This window comes from Tamandua tetradactyla, chromosome 6, assembly GCF_023851605.1.
Source record: "Tamandua tetradactyla isolate mTamTet1 chromosome 6, mTamTet1.pri, whole genome shotgun sequence".
Taxonomy (NCBI): Eukaryota; Metazoa; Chordata; class Mammalia; order Pilosa; family Myrmecophagidae; genus Tamandua; species Tamandua tetradactyla.
Window position 1 is genome coordinate 43655833 of NC_135332.1, and position 14953 is coordinate 43670785.

General features: G+C 38.8%; 1 protein-coding gene and 1 pseudogene across 2 annotated transcripts in view; both read left to right on the forward strand.

The window, feature by feature from the left end:
- USP32 (ubiquitin specific peptidase 32) overlaps positions 1–10050 on the forward strand; it is a 332680-nt gene extending 322630 nt beyond the window's left edge. For both annotated transcript variants that reach the window (XM_077165036.1, XM_077165035.1), the window contains exons 32-34: positions 6057–6481; positions 7220–7312; positions 7786–10050. In XM_077165036.1, coding sequence (XP_077021151.1) covers positions 6057–6481; positions 7220–7312; positions 7786–7959 — 692 coding nt within the window. In that variant the 3' untranslated portion in view covers positions 7960–10050. The remainder of the gene's footprint in view (positions 1–6056; positions 6482–7219; positions 7313–7785) is intronic.
- LOC143685982 (proteasome subunit alpha type-2 pseudogene) lies at positions 3003–5374 on the forward strand (annotated as a pseudogene).
- Positions 10051–14953: the final 4903 nt, after the last annotated feature.

The following is a 14953-nucleotide window of genomic DNA, read 5'->3' on the forward strand; positions in this document are numbered from 1 at the left end:
TATTTGGAAACGATATATCAGATAAAGGTCTAGTATCCATAATATATAAAGAGACTGTTCATCTCAATAACAAAAAGCCAGACAACCCAATTACAAAATGGGCAAAAGACATGAATAGACACTTCTCAGAAGAGGAAATACAAATGGTCAAAAGGCACATGAAAAGATGCTCAGAGTCCCTGGCTATTAGGCAAATGCAAATCAAAACCACAAAGATATCATCTTACACCCACCAGAATGGCCGTTATCAATAAAACAGAAAATGACAAGTGCTGGAGAGGATGTGGAGAAAGAAACACACTCACCCACTGTTGTTGGAAATGTCAAATGGTACAATCACTGTGTAAGGCAGTTTGGCGGTTCCTCAGGAAGCTAAGTACAGAATTAACATATGACCTGGCAGTACCATTCCTAGGTACCTACTCAGAGGACATGAGGGCAAGGACACAAACGGACATTTGCACACCAATGTTTATAGCAGCATTATTTACAATTGCCAAGATATGGAAACAGCCAAAATGTCCATCAACAGACGAGTGGCTAAACAAGCAGTGGTATATACATATGATGGAATATTATGCAGCTGTAAGAATAAAGTTATAAAGTATATAACAACATGGATGGGCCTTAAGGACATTATGTTAAGCGAGATTGACCAGAAGCAAAAGGACAAATACTATATGGTCTCACTGATATGAGCCAACATTAGTGAATGAACTTGGAGAATTTCAGTTGGGAACAGGGACCATCAGGAGATGGAAATAGGGTAGATATTGGGTAATTGGAGCTGAAGGGATACAGATTATGCGACAGGACTGATTGTAAAACCTCGGAAATGGACAGCACAATACTACCTAACTGTAATACAATAATGTTAGAACACTGAATGAAGCTGAATGTGAGAATGGTAGAGGGAGGAGGCCTGGGGGCGCAAATGAAATCAGAAGGAAAGATAGACGATAAAGACTGAGATGGTATGATCTAGGAATGCCTAGAGTGTATAATGATAGTGACTATATGTACAAATTTAAAAATGCTTTTGCATGAGGAAGAACAAAGAAATGTCAATACTGTAGGGTGTTGAAAATAGATGGTAATTAATACTTTAAAACTTTAACTTATGTGTGAGACTAAAGCAAAAAATGTTTATTTGGTACAAAATTTATATTTTGACTAGTACAGTTCCTGATATAACTTATGTGGATAGCTTAATTGAACACCATAGTACTTGGAACCTTGAGTAGGGTATGAGATTTGTAGGTTTGTCCAGACTGATGCCCCGATAAATCCCAGAGTGATTTGAACAGTGAATAAAAAAGTATTTGCGGGGCGGGCCGCGGTGGCTCAGCGGGCAAAGTGCTTGCCTGCTATGCCGGAGGACCTCGGTTCGATTCCCGGCCCCAGCCCATGTAACAAAAACGGAGAAACAGAATACAATAAAACAAGAAAATGTTTAAAAATGTTTCCCTTTCTTCCTTCCTTCCTTCCTTCTATCCTTCCTTCCTTCTCTCTGTCTTTCCTTTAAAAAAAAAAAAAAAAAAAAAAAAAAAAAAAGTATTTGCGAAGTCCCCTTGGGGGGATGGTGAGAAAGGGGAAAAATTCAACTTCCCCAAGTAGAGAATTCTTGATATTCTCGCAAGCAGTGGAGCCAACCAAAGCAATAGGCTGAGCCCCCAATCTTGAGCTTTGTTCATATGAAACTTAACCCCACAAAGGATAGGCTAAGCCTACTTAAAATTTGGCCTAAGAGTCACCCTCTTTCTTTCTCAGCCAACCCAACAAGCAAACTCACTGTCCTCCCCCTCTCTATATGGGACATGACTCCCAGGGGTGTGGACCTTCCTGGCAAAATGGGACAGAAATCCTAGAATGAGCTGGAATTCAGCATCAAGGGATTGAGAAAACCTTCTTATGCTGGTTTGAAATGATGTATGTACCCTAGAAAAGCCATGTTTTAATCCTAATCCCATTTTGTAAAGGCAGCCGTTTCTTCTATTGCCTATTCAGTATTGTATGTTTGAAACTGTAATTAGATCATCCCCCTGGAGATGTGATTTAATCAAGAGTGGTTGATAAGCTGCGTTAGATGGAGGCATGTCTCCATCCATTTGGGCGTGTCTTGATTAGTTTACTGGAATCCTATAAAAGAGGAAACATTTTGGAGAAAGAGAGATTCAGAGAGAGCAGAGAGGAACGACATAGCCACAAGAAGCAGAGAGCCCACAAGCCTGTGAACTTTGGAGATGAAGAAGGAAAACGCCTCCCAGGGAGCTTCATAAAACAGAAAGCCAGGAGAGAAAGCTAGCTGATGACGCCTTGCTCACCATGTGCCCTTCCAGCCAAGAGAGAAACTGTGACTGTGTTCGCTGTATGCCTTCTCACTTAAGAGAGAAACCGTGAACTTCATTGGCCTTCTTGAACCAAGGTATCTTTCCCTGGATGCATTTGATTGGACATTTCTATAGACTTGTTTTAATTGGGACATTTTCTTGGCCTTAGAACTGTAAACTAGCAACTTATTAAATTCCCCTTTTAAAAAGCCATTCCATTTCTGGTATATTGCATTCCGGCAGCTAGCAAACTAGAACAAGTGTCAATGGCTGAGAGATTCCAAACAGAGTCGAGAGGTTATCCTGGAGGTTATTCTTATGCATTAAATAGATATCACCTGTTTAGTTAAGTTGTAATGGAGAGGCTAGAGGGAACTGCCTGAAAATGTAGAGCTGTGTTCCAGTAGCCATGTTTCTTAAAGATGATTGTATAATGATATAGCTTTCACAATGTGACTGTGTGATTATGAAAACCTTGTGTCTGATGCTCCTTTTATCTACCTTATGGACAGACAAGTAAAACATATCAATTAAAAATAAATACATAATGGGAATAAATGTTAAAATAAATTTAGTAGCTTGAAATGCTAGTGATCAGTGAAAGGGAGGGGTAAGGGATATCGTATGTATGAATATTTTTCTGTTTTCTTTTTATTTCTTTTTCTGAATTGATACAAATGTTCTAAGAAATGATCATGATGATGAATATACAACTATGTGATGATATTGTGAATTACTGATTATATAATAAGAATGGAATGATCATATGGTAAGAATGTTTGTGTTTGTATGTGGTTATGTTTCATAAATAAATAAAAATAAATTTAAAACTTTAAAAAAAGAAAGGGTGGGGGTGAAACCAAGACCATAAAACTCCTAGAAGAAAATGTAGGGTAGCATCTTCCAGATCTTGTGGTAGATGGAGGTTTCTTAGACTTTACAACCAAAGCACAACAGCAAAAGAAAACGTAGATAAATGGGTCTTCCTCAAAATCAATAACTTTGTGCTTCAAAGAACTTTGTCAAGAAAGTAAAAAAGGCAGCATACTCAATGGGAGAAAATATTTGGAAACCACATATCTATAAGGGTTTAATATGCATAATATATGAAGAAATCCTACACTTAACAATAAAAAGGCAATTCAGTTTTTTAATGGGCAAAGGCTTTGAATAGGTATTTTTCCAACGATGAAATACAAATGGCTAAAAACTGCATTAAAAGATGCTCAACATCACTCTCTGAGTAAAGATGGTGGAACGAGGTTACAGTTTTCGCTGACTACATTCAGCCCATCTGATAAACTTGTCCAGATTGGAGGAGCCCCTTCAGTGGGAATTACAGCTGCAAATGGTGTAGTATTGACAACTGAGAAGAAATAGAAGTCCATCCTGTATGATGAGCGAAGTGTACACAAAGTGGAGTCAATTACCAAACATACAGATTTGGTGTATAATGGCATGGGCCCAGATTACAAAGGGCACATAGCTCAGAAACCAGCTCAGCAGTATTATCTTGTTTACCAAGAACCCATTCCCACAGCTCAACTGGTACAGAGAGTAGCTTCTGTGATGCAGTAATACATCCAGTCAGGTAGTGTTCATCCATTTCGAGTCTACTTATTTGTGGTTGGAATGAAGGATGGCCATATTTATTTCAGTCAGATCTGTCTGATACTTACTTTGCCTGGAAAGCCACAGCAATGGGAAAGAACTTTGTGAAGGGAGAATATTCCTGGAAAAAAGATATAATGAAGATCTGGAACTTGATGATGCCATTCATATAGCCATTTTAACCCGAAAGGAAAGCTTTGAAGGGCAAATAACAGAAGATAACATAGCAGTTGGAATCTGCAATGATACTGCATTTAAGAGGCTTACACCAACCGAAGTGAAGGATTACTTGGCTGCCATAGCATAATAAAAGTGACTAAATAGTCTGGAATTTCAGATGATCTGTGTACTTAAACATGTTTAAAGTATGTTTTGTTCTGCAGACTTTTTGCATACTTATTACTGCTTGGTTTAATGGACTCTTGTTTTTAAGATGACACTTTGATTTATTCATAATAAACTATTAAACTCCTCCCCCCCCCAAAAAAAAAGATGCTCAATATCACTAGATATTAGGGCCATGCAAATCAAAACCCCAGTGAGGTATCATTTCACACCTACTAGAACGTTCACTATTTAAAAAAAAAAAAAACTACAAGTGTGGGAGAGGATGTAGAGAAATAGGAGCACTCATACTTTTTTCTGGAAGACAGTTTGGCAGTTCCTAAGAAAGCTAAAGTATAGAATTGCCATATGATCTAGTAATCCTGCTACTCAGTATATATCTAGAACTGGAAGCAGGGACTTGAACAGATATATACACACTGATATTTATAGCAGCTTTATTTACAATTGCCAAAAGATGGAAGCAATCCAAGTGTCCATCAGCTGATAAATATACAAAATGTGGTATATGCATACAATGGAATATTATTCAGCTGTAAGAAGGAATGAAGTCCTGATGTATATGACAACATGGATGAACCTTGGAGACTTTATGTTGAGTAAAATAAGCCAAACACAAAAGGAAAAATATTGTATTATCTCACTTATCTAAGCTAATTATAATATATAGACTCACAGACTCAGAATATAGATTACCAGGAGATAGGATGAGGATAGAGAGTAGGGAGATGATGCTTAATTTGTGCAGAATTTTTAATTAGCTTGGTTGCAAATGTTTGGAAATGGATAGAGATGATAATAGTACATTATTGTTAGTATAATTAGCAGTGCTGAATTATGTATGTGAATGGTTGAGAGGGGAAGTTTAGGGTTGTGTATATAACTAGGAGGGAAGGTAGAGAATAAAATGTGGGACTATATAATATTGTAAACTCTGTTGTGGATGATGACTGTGGTCAATAGTACAAATATAAGAATGTTCTTTCAGAAACCAGAACAGATGTACATCATTATTACAAGAGTGGTATATGGGAAAAATACACCTAATGCAAACTATGGGCTGTAGTTAACACTAATATTTTAGTATTCTTTCTTCGGTTGTAACAAAGGTACCACACCAGTGCTAACTGTCGGGGGGAGGTTTGAGGGATATGGGGTTTGTCTTTATGGAATAATGAAAATGTTCTGAAATTGATGTGGTGATGAGTACACAACTCTAATTACACTGAGAGCCATTGATTGTACACTTTGGATGGATTATATGGTGTGTGAATATATCTCAATAAAACTGCTTTTAGGGTGGGGGAGCGCATGAACGAGGAATTGAACCTAGGTCTCCCTCATGGCAGGTGAGCATTCTATGAAACTGCTTTTAAAGAAAAAAAGAATCCTTAGATAATTGGTGTGAAAAGTAGAGATAATATATCGAGTTCCCAGTACCATGCCTAGCAATAGTAAATGCTTAATAAATGGTGGTCATATATTTTGTCTAATATTTTACAATAGTGGGGAATATGTATTTATAAAATTCCACAGTCTAATAAATCATCTCTACTACTTTCTAAGTCTATGCTACTTTACATTTTCAGGACTTGCTGCCTATATGGGCTTGACATTGAGGAAGACAATCATCTGAATTGTTAGCTTCATAATAGGAATTAGAGTAGCCATTCTGGGCTCCCCCATATTTACCTTTAAACTTAGCATTTGGTGACTGGCTTAACTTGTGGCATTTGAATTTATGAATCTTTCCTTCTCTCTCTTTCACAGGTTCACCTTCTTCATCCAGAAAAAGTGGAACCAGTTGTCCTTCCAGCAAAAGCAGCAGCCCCAACAGCAGTCCACGGACTTTGGGGAGGAGTAAAGGGAGGCTCCGGTTGCCCCAGATTGGCAGCAAAAACAAACTGTCATGTAGTAAGGAGAGCTTGGATTCCAGCAGAGAGAATGAAGCTGGGCAGGTTTCTGAGCTGGCTGATGCCTTGAGCCGAGGGCTCATGCTGGGGGGCAGCCAACCTGAGCTGGTCACCCCTCAGGACCATGAGGTAACTTTGGCCAATGGATTCCTTTATGAGCATGAGGCATGTGGCAATGGCTACAGCAATGGTCAGCTTGAAAACAACAGTGAGGAAGACAGCACTGAAGACCAAAGAGAAGATATTCGTGTTAAGCCTATTTATAATCTATATGCAATTTCGGTAAGTGGCTTATTGTATGGTTTTAAAAGAGTTGTATGTATTTTTCAGTCATTTGTTCATTTGTCTTCATTGATTCAGTCAACAAGCATTTTTTCAGGGCTTGCTTATCTGCTAGGCATGGAGCTTAGTTGATAGAGTTAACAATAGATATCTTGGGGACCTTCTAGATAGACTTCAGGGAGCTCACAGTGTGATGGGGAAGATGGTCATGTAATCAGATGGAGTTCATCATGATTAGAGCCATGACAGAGGAGAGCACTAGGGACATTGAGGAGTTACAGGAACAATAACCTAGATAGACCAGGAGGGACCCAAGAGGAATGGACACTGGAACTTAGTTTTGAAGGATAAGTAGGAGTAACTAGCTGAAGGACGGGTGGGGAATGGAATATGGGACCAGACAGAGGAAACAGCATGTACAAAATCAAGGAGGCACAAGAGGATAAACTATTTCAAGGGAGAGCCAGAGATTTGTTATAATGTAGTTGCAACTTTGAGTCATTCATAATTATGTGTTCCGAAAGGATTTTTGCTTTCTAAAAAATAATTACAACTATGAAATGGTTGTTTACAAGATGTGGAAGTTCTTTTTTAATTTTGCTTTTTGTTTTTAGAAAAAGGTAGGGGGTTCTAAAACATTTTTCTTCACCACCTCGGTGGTTTATGTTCTGCTAAGATACTAGTAATGTGCCCAGGCCATTAACTACTAATATACCTCAATTTTATTGTCTCTTACAGTGCCATTCAGGAATTCTCGGTGGGGGCCATTACGTCACTTATGCCAAAAACCCAAACAGCAAGTGGTACTGTTACAATGACAGCAGCTGTAAGGTAAATATCCCTAATCATTGAATGAAATTTAGAAACACAAATGTCAGCAGACCTGGGGGGTCATTTATTAAAATAATGGACTTTCTCCTCTGTTAGTAGCAGTGTATAGACAGATGCCTTCAGCATTAAAGATACAAAAGTGATGAGTGGGTAACAAAAACACTGAGTTGTAAGGAAAAAGAAGGTATGAATTAATAAGAAAATTTGATATCTTTTAAGCTATTAGAATTTGATGTTAGGTTTTTTTTTTAATCATTTTTTTAACTTGTCTGTGGTCAGAATGTTTTCCCCAATACAAAGATTGAAAACCACTGGGCTCGTTTTAGGGAAGGTGTCTAAGACAGCCAAAATATTAAGGTGATTGGAAGTAGCCAGGTTTAGTATCTAGAGTATGGTGGTCCTCCCTCCCCTTGCAAAGATTTAGAACTAGCACAGTGATGTATTTTTGTTGAAGGCTTTTCTCCCCACTTTAGGAACTTCACCCTGATGAAATTGACACCGACTCTGCCTACATTCTTTTCTATGAGCAGCAGGGGATAGACTATGCACAATTTCTGCCAAAGATTGATGGCAAAAAGATGGCAGACACAAGCAGCATGGATGAAGACTTTGAGTCTGATTATAAAAAGTACTGTGTGTTACAGTAAAGCTTACCACTCTGGCTGCTAGACAGGCAGGTGGTGAGGGAGGTACCTCCCTGTAGCTGACATTTGGCAAAAGCAGTGCTGAAAGGCAAGCTAAATGTAGTTATTTTATCCTGTGACCCTGAAGCACAAAATAAAAATCCTAATTAAAATAGAAGTTAACATTAAAATAGTAATAATTTTGTTTTGAAGTAGCTCACACAAGCTCTCTGACAGAGAACTTTCAAGGCAGAGCCCACCATTAGCCTGTAAACAAAAGGGTTTGGCACCAGCCACCTGGGACCAAATATGAACTAAATTGTGCTTGTCCAGATAAGAGCAAACATGTAGTGAGTACAGTTTACCAACAATAACAGAATACTAACGATTTTTTTTTGGAGTCAAAGTTAAAAACAAAAATCAATAAATTATAATGTTGTCTGGGGATGACATGAATTGCTACCTCCTTTTTCCTGAAGTTTTATTCCATTATATTAACAAGATGGGAAGGCAAGATCATGAAGGTTTGTAAATCATTCTAATGGCATGGACAAAGATTTTTAGATTTACTTTTTATACCATTTCCCATTTTTTCTATGTCTTCCTTGCTTTTTTGTTTTTGTTGTATTTGTGTCTGAGACACAACCAGTCTTTGGTGGCAGAGGCATATAATGGTCAGTCTGAAAGGGAGGAATCTCTAAGAGCTGTGTGCCTTTTACCCAGGGCCTTGGCCAGGAGACCCTGTAGAAAAATAAAACATCCTGGGAATTCCAACTAAAATGGCCCTCTAGTTAGAGGCATCTTACTTTGAAGGATATTTCAGGTGTCCTCAAAACTGTATCCTCCAACTGCTCAGTGTGGTGGAGTAGTTGCCATTATTTATACCATCTTCATATGCACATGTTGCACAAAGCTTCTGGGAAGAAAAGCAACATCAAAGCTACATAGCGTTTCACAATTAGTGATTGTATTTTGTTTGCTTGTTTATTTTGCACTTTAAAAAGAGAGAATACACACAAATGGACTTTTAAAGACTTTCTCATATTTGATGGCTATAAGGGCTATAAATTAATTTGGGGTATTTCTGCCTATCATATTAAATTTAAAAAAACAAAACACATCCCAAACACTGAGAGTTTCTAAGTATTTTTAGTAAAATTGGTGATTTTAGGAATTAAACTTTAGATTTATTTTGTTTTGTTTTTATATCCACTTTTTTTTGGCATTTGTCTTTTTTTTTAATTATTTTACAGTAGTGGTCATCAAAAGTTATGTTTCTTTGCTTCATTTTTCCCATTGATTATTCAAGACTGGAACAAAGATATAAATGTTATTTATTTCAGGTAGCATTTTTTTTTAAGTTTTCCTGTATTACTTTTAAATATACTTTGAAATAAATGTCTCTTTTGGGGGGCTATTTTTTTTTTATTCACTTGGATGCTGGAAGTTGCTTCTCATTAATTTCCAGATTCCTTTAGCCTTCCTTCGTCATAAGTAGTAGGTACCAATGTAATTAAGCATTTGTGTTCAAATATCTGAGGCCAGTTATTATCCAGTTCTTCTCAGAGCATTTTGGAAAGTTGTCTTAAATGGCTAGCCAACTCAAATTCCTTTTCAGAAGATGACTGTCATTGTCAGTAGGAAGGAATGGTCTAAATAGTATGCTGTGATAAGGTCAGACAAAATGCAGACATTATAGTTTCAGGATTTTCAGTATACAAAATCCATCCATTCCTACTTGGACAAGTCCTGTGAAAAAGTGAAAGATTTTACATAATTTCCTTACAAATGTTTTATTTAAGCAGGTAGCACAATCTACTAATGTTGTTTGATCTGTGTTTGTTATATTGGTTGTAATTAATTTTTGTATTTCATGAATTAGCAGAAAATTTATTAAATTAACTATTAACTGATTCACCTTGTAAATTACTGTATAAAACTTGTTGACAATGCACTGACTTTAGAAAGATGTTAATGTACATAAACAGTGTAAATAAAATAGTGTTGATGTACTGAAATATGAACTGTATAAAACAGTATTGGTAATTGTATATGGAGTGTCCCTGTTTATCTGTAACTATTATACAAACGAATTAAAAACTGTGGATGTATTTATCTGCTGTCTTTTCCCTGTATACAAGTAAACACAAAAGGTCAAATTCTTCAGCTTTTCTCTCTATCACCCTGTTTTAATTCTCCTACTTGAATAATGCCTGTCTGACTTTTAAATATGTCCGTACTCTATTTCTACTGACTGGAGTAGGACTGGAAACTGGGAATAGACTAGAAGAAGATACCAGCAGGACCACATGATTTGCATTCAACCTGGCTCACATCTCTGTTAGGAAATTATTTGAAAGTCATTGAAGCAAGGAGAAGGGTAGAGAAAGCAGGTGATAAAGTGAGAATTAGGGGTGGAGGTATGCTTACAATAGTTTCCCTGCAGATTAGGAGATAAAGTAAGGAAGAGGAAGGTCTCATTTGTATAATGCGTCTAGAGGTCTGGGTCCTTCACTCTGGCCCCTGTTTGTTTACCTAATACTTCTCAGGCTTACATGAAGTATATATAAACTGCCTGGCACAATTTCTTAGTTAGTGCTCAAAATAAATGTGAAATCCTACCCACATGAGATTCAATCTTGTTTTGCAAAGAGAGTTTTTTACCCGTGCTATAACTAATAGCTGTATGCTCAAATTCCAAAAAGAAAAAAAAAAGAAATAAATAAACATTAAAAATGTAAAGTATGAACTGTGTTGAATCAGCAGCAGTGGCAGGTTAAGGAAGGGAACAAACAGGAAAAAGGATCCAAAAGTCATCAAAAATGAAGCACAGCTCCTAAGGGGTCAGACTTTGTCCTGACTTTTTAAAAGACAACTTTGAAAGGACCAGCTTATAGAAATGGGCAAGCATTTCATTTATAGTTTCCGAATGGTCCTGTAAATTGAGAGGTCCCTTCAGCCTCCCAGCCTCTGTTGCTGAGGGTGGAAATTTCACTTGGAATCTCTCCCCCAGTTAGTGGCATTACTCACTATGGATTCCTTTCTTTCTTGTAGGCTACATCACTGAATTGGGTGAGAAGATGATTTGCCGTATTTTTTCCCCAGTTGTTTCATTAGAGGCAGGGACAGAATGTTTAGCTTGGGAATCAGAGGTCCCAGTTTTCCTTAATGATGTATGAGTAGGTTCTTTAGTAATATGATCACAAATTCAGGAATTTGTACCTATCTGTGATCAGAGCACTGTGCAGGACAAGAGAAACAAAGAGAGACCATCTTTAGGTTTGCCAAACTTCCTGACCAATGGGAAGCAAGATGATGGATTGCAAAGTGCAGAAATTGCAAATTCAAAGGCCCTTAGGGACCAGGTTGGGCACAGAATTTAGTGAAGCAGGTCCAGCCATGGATGAAATTGGGGAGTGGTAGGGACAATGGTGAGCTCTAGGGCACATAAATTAAAGCCTCCATTTAATCGTTGCTGTGCAGGAATGTGGGCTCCCAAGTGTTAACAAATCTGTTTTCCCTCAAGAGAAGCCAGAAATCCTAATATTAATACAAAATGCCCAATTGTGAAAAGTGGGCAGTTAAATTTTAAACCCTGTACTGGCCAAATAAGACATCTTTTAAGCCAGATACTGCCAACAAGCCACCAGTTTATGCCCTCTACTAAGCCACAAGTCAGATTCTAGTGCTACTATTATGACAGCTATGAACTAAAACAAGTTCCTTAGACCTTCAAATTTCTCATGCCTAACGAGAAAACCATTTCAAAAGGTTATGAGGAAAATAACTGGTGCTGGAGAGGATACAGGAAAATTAGAACCCTCATGCATCATCAGGGAAAACGTGAAGTAGTGCAGCTTCTGTGGAAAGCAGTGTGGTAGTTCTTCAAAAAATTAGGTTTAGAATTGCAATATGACCCAACAATTCCACTCCTAAGAATATACCCAAAGAAATTGAAAACAGACTTAGATACTTGTACATCAATGTTTATAGCAGCATTGTTCACAATAGTCAAAGGATGGAAATAATCCTAGTGTTCGATCAACAGATGAACGGATACATGGAATATTACTCAACCATAAAACGGAATGAATTTCTGAGACGTGCTACAACGCATATGAGCCTTGAAATCATGCTGAGTGAAATAAGGCATATAAGGACAAATTATTTCACTTACACCAAATATCTATAATCGTACAGATGAAGTAGATTAGAAGTTACCAGGGAAATAGAATGAAGGGGGGGAATTGTTATTTGATGGGTATAGAGTATTGCAAATGTTGGTAATTTTTTAATAAAATTTTTTTTACAAGTTATTATAGGGTGGGCCATAGTGTCTCAGTGACAGTTCTTGCCTTCCATACCAGAGACTCAGGCCTGGCATCTGTTAGGTACTCAAATAATAGTATTCTTCCCCCATTTAGGGAAACAAAAAATAGGTATAGTATGGCAATACCCAAGGAATGAGGGTCTGGCTCTGAAAAGGCTTCCCCCCAACACCTGTTTGTTTGGTTTTTTATATATGATTTCTTAACAGCTCTTTAGATAGAACTGCCAGCATTCACAGGCTTCAGCACTGTCCTAAGCAAGGGCAGAATTAAGGCAAGTCTGAGAGACAAAGTAACTAGTCAGATGAATGGGGATAATTCCCTAGAAGGTTGTGTCCTCCCCAAGAAAACGGGGTCAGGGCCCAGCTCAAGTGGCGGCCCTTCTTCAGGAAATTTAGGCCCCAGGGGCTGAAAAACAGAAGCAACCTAAGCCCACCTACTACCTCAGCCTCTGTCTCAACCATACCATTGGCAGGGAGAGTCTGCTGAAATTAAACACATCACTTTACACTGGTCAGGAGCTGTGGGTTGATAAGTATCACACGCTGGGCAGGATGGAAAAGCACGGAGTCTAGAGGCATCATAGGAAAGTCTGACAATCTGCTGGGTCTCACCCCCAGGGAAACTTGATACTGGTTACTCTCTCCTCCTGAGATGTAGGCCTGTCTGGTCTAGGAAAATCCAACTGGGGTCAATCATATCTGAGGAGACACTTCTCAAAAAAAGGTTCCATATAGGCAGGGCAAGAACCAGAAAAACAGAAACTTTGCTAGAGATTGAACCAAATGCCAAAGAGTTCTCCAGAGAACAGAAATGTCAGAATATATATATGATTAATAAATTATGAGGGTTTGGCTCATGTGGCCATGGAGGCTGGCAAGTTCAAATTTCTTAAAGCAGGATGCAAGCTGGAAATTCCAATAAAGGTGATTCTGAAATCTGGCAAGCCCATATTCCTCAGGAAAAGTTGGAGAGGCAAATTTTGTGTGTCTGCATGTGTGCATGGGCTGGGAATTGTACCCCCAAAATCCGTTCTGATTCTGAAGTCCTCAGTTCAGACCTTTAAGACCTTCAATTGATTGGATGGGTAAACTCCCCACATTGCTTTTTTCATTGTAGATGCAGTCAAATTATTATAGATGCAAATCCATGTACAAAATACCCTCGCCGTAACATGGGCTTGCTTAACCAAACAACTGGGCACCATACCTAGCCAATTTGACACATGACATTAGGCATCACAGTGCGTGGGGAGCATAGTATAACAAGCAGGAAGGAACCATGTTCTGAAGGCCTTTGAAAAACCACTTACTGTTTTGGTCTGGCTGCAAAAGATATTTATATGGTTTGCATAAGTCAACATTAACCTGTTTTCAGCCATTTTATTTTTATTTTAAACATTTTTTTGTTTGTTTTCTGTAATTTAACTTTATCCCTTGCACATACATACATACATACACTGTTACTGCAGTTTCCATTGATAATGAACTTTGGACCTTACCGTAAGTGCAAAAGGAACGCTGATGGATACTAGGCTTCAAATGCTCCAAGAAGTAAATGAAGTAGAAAGAAACAAGGAGTCAGGCAAGAGGTTGGAGGAAAACTGGAAGGTTCTAGAAAGGGAGAAGACATGCTGAAAGAAGAAGTCCGGTCATAGATGAGTGCAGTCAAGAGAACAGAGAAGGGAGGAGTTCCAGGAAGGAGAAGTGAACCTGGGTGGTAGAGGTGCCTAAGGCCCTTGGGGAAAAGTGGGTTGTGGTTTCTCTGCTGCTGTGATGGTTTTTCGGAGCCATTCTTCAGTTCTCCACAGCAAGATCCCCTATTGCTGATGGCTAAACCCCACTGCCTACTGAGATTATAGATCAGGCAAGGGGAAAGGGGCTTCTACGTTGGGGATCAGCAGGGAGCCTACCAGAATAGAAATGCCTCTAGTCACAGAGGCTGCTATAGCTCCAAATTCAGGAGAGTCATATTAGCTGATGCCACGGAAAACAAAGAACCAGATGTCCAGTCCATCATGCTGTCTCTGCACCTTGCAGAATTGTATGACTGAGTAGGTCACTTACCTCTTCTGAGCCTCAGTTCCCTAAGTGAATAAAAAGGAGTTTACATTAGGTCAGTGGCCTTCATCTTTCATTTTGAAAGAAAAGGAAAACTGGAACCCTTTGTCCAATCATATTTACCAGAAGCTAAAGCAAATGAAGTTGGAGTTGTTCTGGTTACAGTGAGGGTGGGCGAGGTTGGTGATGCCTAAACAATGCTGGAGGGCTCCAAATCAGATGTCCATGGAAGAAAGCGCCTTTCACCTCTAACAATGCAGAAAGTCCAGTGCAGTGTTCCAGCAATGCCTGAGAAGCTCCCTGAGAATTGTCCTCAGCAAAAGGACTTGATAGTGCTCCCAGGAGAGCTCATTGGTATGCTAGAAATCACAGCAGCAAATTTCTTTGCCCAAAGGCCATTTTGCTACTCTCAGCACATCTGGGCAGGGGGGAAAGCCAGCCTACTAAGGTGAAGGCCACTTGACCTTCCTCCCTTCAGAAACTGTAGGCAATGCTGTAGCAGCCAATCGGCTGTCTGTCCTGTCCCAGGGGCTGGACGAAATCTGTGGGGAACCAGCCCAAGGACCTGTGGCCTTTCATTATTGTGCCAGCTGGAGAAACTTTCTGCTGCCACTCCTTGTTTGCACTGCT